General features: G+C 43.2%; 1 protein-coding gene across 1 annotated transcript in view; it reads right to left on the reverse strand.

The window, feature by feature from the left end:
- The window catches only part of Lama3 (laminin subunit alpha 3), a 243587-nt gene that overhangs the window by 49379 nt on the left and 187734 nt on the right, over positions 1-6474 (reverse strand). The window contains exons 41-43 of the mRNA XM_023720392.1: positions 4667-4773; positions 4192-4242; positions 3546-3697 (exon numbers count right to left, since the gene is read on the reverse strand). Of these exons, the coding sequence (XP_023576160.1) occupies positions 3546-3697; positions 4192-4242; positions 4667-4773 (310 nt within the window). The remainder of the gene's footprint in view (positions 1-3545; positions 3698-4191; positions 4243-4666; positions 4774-6474) is intronic.

Here is a 6474-nt window from a genome sequence, read left to right on the forward strand (position 1 = left end):
GATAAGAAGCATAACTAGGTAAAGTGTGGTCTTTCAACTTTCGTCCTGATTTGAATTCTTTTGGAGCCGCTGGTTCTAGCTGTGCGACTTTAGGCAGCGTCTCCCTGCCTGTTAAATGAAAAGATCATGCTCATCCCGAAGGAGATGCTTGAGCTAAACCCTTGACACAGCACAGCACGTAGTAAGTGTGCAGAAAACAGAAGACAAGGCTGCGGCCCCGCAGAGAGCAAGGTGAACTCGCCTGGCCTCCTTACTGCTGCCAGCTACCAGGCCTTTCCCATCTGACGGGAAGCCTTGGAACTGTAAACTAAAACTCTTCTGAGGGGATGAAAAGGAGCCACTTGTTTAGAATCAGTTTGGCCATCTATGCTCTGCTACAGCCACTAGAACCAGCCCTTTTTCCAAAAGCACACAGTAAAATTTCCTCAAAGCCTCATTTAATGTGTTTAGTCTTGGGTTTATCCCATTAACTGAATTCTTTCACTTAAATGAACATACATTGTTTATTTCCCTTATTTTCTTTTTTTTCCCCCCAGAGGATTTTATTTTATTTTATGTTTTTTGTGTCTTAGGGAAGGGTCTACAGGGTGTTCAGGGTCTCACTACTAGATTGGACTCATAGTGATTCTCTTGTTTACAGCCTCCCAAACTGCTGGGATTATAGGCAGTTGCCACCATGCCCAGTCTCAATTTCCATCTCAGCATGCCCTGGGGGTGGGGCCAGCATGGCAGGCCAGGGGATTGAACCCTGGCCACTGTGCCTCTTGCAGGCACTTTAATCCAGGGAGCTATTTGGCCAGCCCTATTTCCTTTATTTTCAATTGGATCTGTTCACCTCTATCTTTCTTGTTTGATTTCTAGTGGTCTTTTCCCCTTGGACTTCCCAGTTTCTCAATACTTCTATTAAGTAGTGCTATTTAACTTTCTGATTATCCTATTGTTTTCATCTATCCGAGGTCCATGTAGCTGTCAAGTGTTGCTTCAGTCAGGTGTCTTTCATGTTGTTATCTATCTGGCAAAATGTTGCAAGCTCTTTTGCGGGAGGGTTTCTCCTCTCTCTCCCTGCACTCCTGTCTGGAGATCTTACAGTTATTATGGCCCCCATCGTGGGTCCATGAGTCCAGCCAGGACCAGGTCTTCTATCAGCAACTCAGGACATGCTCACCATGGGGGTGGGAAATTGTTCATTCCAGCACAAACCCATGTTTGAAGATTTTTCCAGGTCCTGACTGGAAGGTTGTGATATCTGTAGCCTTTCTATATTCTCATATAGCCATCTTCCAATAATGAGCATGATGGGGTTAAAAGGATTCTTCTTCTGCCTCCATGGATGGGCAGGGTAGCCCTCTAACTTCCCCCAAAGAACTAGATGAGGCATCATAGGACACCCACCTTAGACATATTTCTCTACCAGTGAAGTTCAAAAAGAGCTCTCACTCTTATGGCCTATATTCTGAATTATGGAACAAACCTCAATACATTTAAAAGAAATGAACTCACATTAGATTCTCCCACCATAACAGTTAAATTAAAAATCAATAACTGAAAATTACTAGGGAAATTCTCCGATTTGTAAATGAAACACTACTCTTGCAGATCACTCACAAGTTAAAGAGCTGTCCCAAGGGAAATTAGAATGAGAATTTAAAAAATATTTCAAATCTACAGGATTCAGCAAAAGAAGCACTGAGGGGAAGAGTTTATAAAATTAAATGCTTATGTTAGTAACAAATGTTTTGGATACATAAACTCAGCTTTCATCCTAAACTAGAAAATGAGCAGCAAATTACACCAAAGCAAGTAGGAGGAAGAAAAAAAATGAGTGAGAACAAAAATCAGTGAGACTGGAAAAGAAAAACAAGGCATCAAGTCAATGAAATAGATCAATAAAGTTGATCAGTGTCTTGCTACAATAATCAACAGAAAGATAAACATACATTATCAATATCAGCACGTAAGAAAGGACAACACGTAAGATTTTGCAGATAGTAAAAAGATAGCAAAAGAGCATTATGAACAATTAGTCAAGAAATTTGATCATTTAGAGGAAGTGGACATACCAGGTGAGAGACGCAGACTTGATAGAGAGCGTTAGGAAGCAACTGTGAGCAGGATCCACTTGCGTACTTGTGAGGCTGTCCAAGGCCGAGGCCCCTTGTCTGGAGTTGGGCAGTGGATTCATAGACAGTGAACTTCTATGAACCACTGGTCCAGGCCAAGGCCTGTAGTGGCCTAGGAAGCTGTGCCACTTCAAAGGGCAAGATAAGGATACAGCTTAGGAGGCCTGGCTCCAACTCCAATGAACTAAAAGGAGACTGCCACAGCCACTCCCATTTCAGGGGCCACACTCCCACAACAAATGGAGATAAGACAGTCTCCTAATTAGCATCCCTTATTACCTGGGGAAGTCTTTGAACTGTTTTCCAAGATTCTGCTGTTTTCTTCAGTACCCCCCTCCTTTGTTTGAAAGCCAAATAAATATGGGCCACCCACAGAAGCTCTTTGTCTTAGACCCCAGAGAATCTTGAATTCTCTTAGAGGGTTTTGAACCTCCTGGAGCCCTAAAATGATACCATTGTCTCATTTATCTAAGCCTTAGCCACCCACCCATTTGGGAGACTGCAGGCCTGATCAGCCTGCAATAATTAAGTCAGAATATTAACCCCATACAGATTACCAAATAGCACCAAGAAAAATAGATACCTGGGTAGTCTCATGCTTATTTCTTAAAAGTTAAAATTGTGGTTAAAAAACTTCTCACAAAGAAATCCCCAGGCTCACTAGGGCAGAACAACTATACTAATTTTATATAAGCCTTTGTTGGGATTATCTAAACGCGAAACACTAAGCTAAAGCCTCTATGAAAATATTTAGCCTGGAAAAACTGAATAATGAAAAAATGTAGGAGCCGGGTAGATGGCTCTGTGGATTAAGTGCTTCCCTGGCAAGCGCAAGGGCCTCAGTTCAATCCCTGGTTCCACAAAAAAAAAAAAAAAAAAAAAAAAAAAAAAAAAAAGCAAGCAAGAAAAAATGTGCACTTTGAAGTGTTAATTTTCTCTGTTCATGAATACTTTCCGCCAGTAAAAATCTAATCATCATTGAGATGAGAGGAACAGGAACCTTGTAAGAGTTCAGGGGAATGAGCCCCTCCTCCTTCCCCAGGTGAGAAGGGCTCATTCACACAGTCCACCCTCCATTAGAGGATTCTGTTATCCCCAGATTCACTGAGGATTGGAAAAAAAATATTGTGTCTGCACTGAATGCCACAGAAATTTTCTTGTCATTATTCCCTAAAGAGTACAGTAACAGGTATTTGTACAGCATTTAGACTGTATTAGACATTATGAGTGAGCTGGAGGCAGCTGGAAGCATCCAGAAGGATGTGCACAGATTATGTGCAAATACCACATGATGTACAAGGGACTTCAGCAGCTGTAGGCTTTGGTTTGGGTGGAGGTTCCTGGAACCAGACGCCCCCCTCCGGGTACCAAGGCCCAGCTGTACTCACTGAGCATCTACTCCCTCCTACCGCAAGGAGGATTTACCCTCAAGTCCTTGGCCTGGGTTTCCATGTGCCGAATCTGTTCCAGGGCAGCTGGGCTGGCGCTCAAGCCCTGCAGTTGAGACTTGACCAGGTGGAGCTCTTCGCCCATGGTGGCCAGGTCATTCAGGAGGGTCATCACACAGCTGTCACAATCTGCAGGGACCACAACCAAAGACAAAAGAGCAGTGGGCAGGAACCGAGGAAGGCGAAGAAAGCACTGCTGCACATCAGTCTGTGTGCTCCCAGGTCCTTGTGGGCAGAAGTCACAGCCCTACTCTGAGAGACGTGAACTCTAACAAAAAGGAACATTTGAAATTCAAATGGTAATCCTAGGCAAATCATTGTTTATTTTGTATGTGGGAAAAGTAATCAATTTGATTATGGAGTACTTGTTACTGCTAGGTATAATGATAAGAGATTTTCCGAACACTTCCCCAACAGCTCTATGAAGTAAGTTTAGTTATGGTGTCCATTCCACGAATGATGAAAGCAGGGCTGGAAAAGTCAGGTGTCTGCTGAAGGTCACACAGCTAGCAGTCTGCAGAGGCTTCATGTGACCCCTTATTCCCTCTCCCACCATTGCATGTCCCACCTGGAGCTCATAAATGAATGCCACATTGGAAGGGGAGGAGGCTTTCTAAACGTACCATCGCATTCTTCTGCAGGAATGCTGTCTTTGGGTTCTTGGTTTATGCAGTCTGAAAACAGGTAGAAACCAAAGAGGACATTGTTATAAAATGTACTGTTCACCTGCTTTTCAAGTTGATTTTCAGCAAAGTGAGTGTGGGGAGATTTTAGTCAAAATACTAATGTGAATATTATCTGACCGTGGCAAGGGAGATCCCTACAAAACCACCAGAGTCTCAAGTGCTTTTAGCTATCATCAGATGGGTTTTTTAAACAATTTATTTTTAAAAAACTAATTGACATCATTTATTCGCCAAACTGTAAGTTACATCTACTTCATCCCCTGGTTTTATTCCCAGTTGTCAAAGCAAAGTGACTATTTTCTAGCTAGAATTGCATACTATGCTTCTTGGAAATTTGTGCTTGGGTTCTTAGGCTGTTATTTTAAACCCATTTCATCAGTTCAGATTAGCAGAGCATGTGCATAGATCTTACCTCCAGTGAGGGGGTCACAGGTACCCAACTGGCCATTGCCGTTACAATTGCATGGTTGGCAGCTACCTCCAAACTTCTGGGGATTCCCAAAATACCCTGGTGCGCACCTATACAAAACAGAGGAAGGGTGACACATGCTCAAATAACTATTGATTCCACTTCATTTTCTCAAGCTCTAGCTCCACGCTTGGGATGTTGCTGCTCTGCAGAAGGGAAGGTGACAGGGACTTGCAAGAGTGCACATTGCTAATGCAGAGACAGTTCCCCCCTGGCACTGGCGAGAGGAGGCAGGCAGGGGGTGTTCCTCTCTTCCGTTCCTGCTCCTAGAACTACCAAGTCCTCAAATACCCGCATCGCTGCATGGCAGATGGCCAAAATATACGCATGAGCAAATGGTTTGATCAATACATAAATCATGAGTGGCTAAATTTTAAGTAAGACTCAGAAGATATCTAGCCCAAATTAAATATTGCTTAACTTAGGGCCAATTTCCTCACAAAATACATTTAAAATAAGATTCATGCATTTCAGCCTTCTGCACAGAGCAGGACTTCTTGGTTCCTAGTATATTATTTCTTGGTGGCATGATTCATATCGGCACTAATTGCTGCAGCACTTCTCATAACGGGCTTACACAAGCGAGAGCAGTGAGAGCTTCTACCTCTGGCCATGCACCATGATTATTCTAGACCAGCAATGGCAAACCTTGTAGATCTTTCAATGATCATGGCAGCTGGCTACAGCACCCTTGCCCTAGGGCCGTGCCCCTGTTAGTGATGAGAGTTCAGTTTCTAACTTACAGGTTTAAAGATCATACATATGTCCTTGGGCCGGCCAAATAGCTCAGCAGACTAAAGTGCCTGCTTAGGCAGAGCCAGCAGCTGGAGTCTGATCCCCAGCATGCCGTGCCAGCCTCATCCCTGGGGTGCATGGAGATGGCAAGTGAGACTGGGTGTGGTGGCACAAACCTGTAATCTAAGCACTTGAGAGGCTGAAAACTGGAGAATCGCTACGAGTCCAATCTATATAGTGAGACCCTGCAGAATCTGTACTAAATTTTTAAAAAAGATCATATGTCCTTGATTCTGTTTTATTAAGAAAAGTGTGGAAAAAAAACCCCCACCTGTTGATGTTTCTGGAACTGGGATTTCAATTACAATATTTCCATTTAGAAAAGTTCCACTCTCTACCTATGGTAACTAAATTCACATTGAATTGTGACATGGTGTCTAACCATGAATGGAATTGATAGAATCACGGAACTATGGTTATTCTTTCCCCACAAAGTAAGCTTTGCACCATAAAACTGTTGGACAAATGTGATGTGCATGACCAATAGATATATGGTGCCAAGAAGCGAAAGACGCGGGCTTGAGGTCAGGAAGACCTGGCTGGATCCCTGCCTCCGCCTCTTGCTACTGGGATATTGAGATTTTGTGCTAATTCTTTGAACTTATTTCTCCATCTGTTCCCTTCATAGAAACATAAGTTCTGGGGCCAGGGAAATGGCTCAGTGGAATGAGCGCTTCCCTGGCAAATGCAGGGGCCTGAGTTCAATCCCTGGTTCTACCAAAAAAAAAAAAAAGAAAAAGAAAAAATATATACAAGTTCCATGCATTCATAGGGGGTTTCTTTTTGCTGTTTTCATACTAATATACCCCTAGCATATGGGGTAGTGTCTTGTACATATTAGAAACTAAGTATTCATTGGGAGGGTGGATGGATGTAGGGATAATTGGGGTACCTGCCTGGCAAGCACAAGGTCCTGAAGTCGATCCCTGGTACCACAGAGAGACAGAGAGAGAGAC

The sequence above is a fragment of the Octodon degus genome, unplaced genomic scaffold (genome assembly GCF_000260255.1).
Source record: "Octodon degus isolate 3935 unplaced genomic scaffold, OctDeg1.0 scaffold00075, whole genome shotgun sequence".
Taxonomy (NCBI): Eukaryota; Metazoa; Chordata; class Mammalia; order Rodentia; family Octodontidae; genus Octodon; species Octodon degus.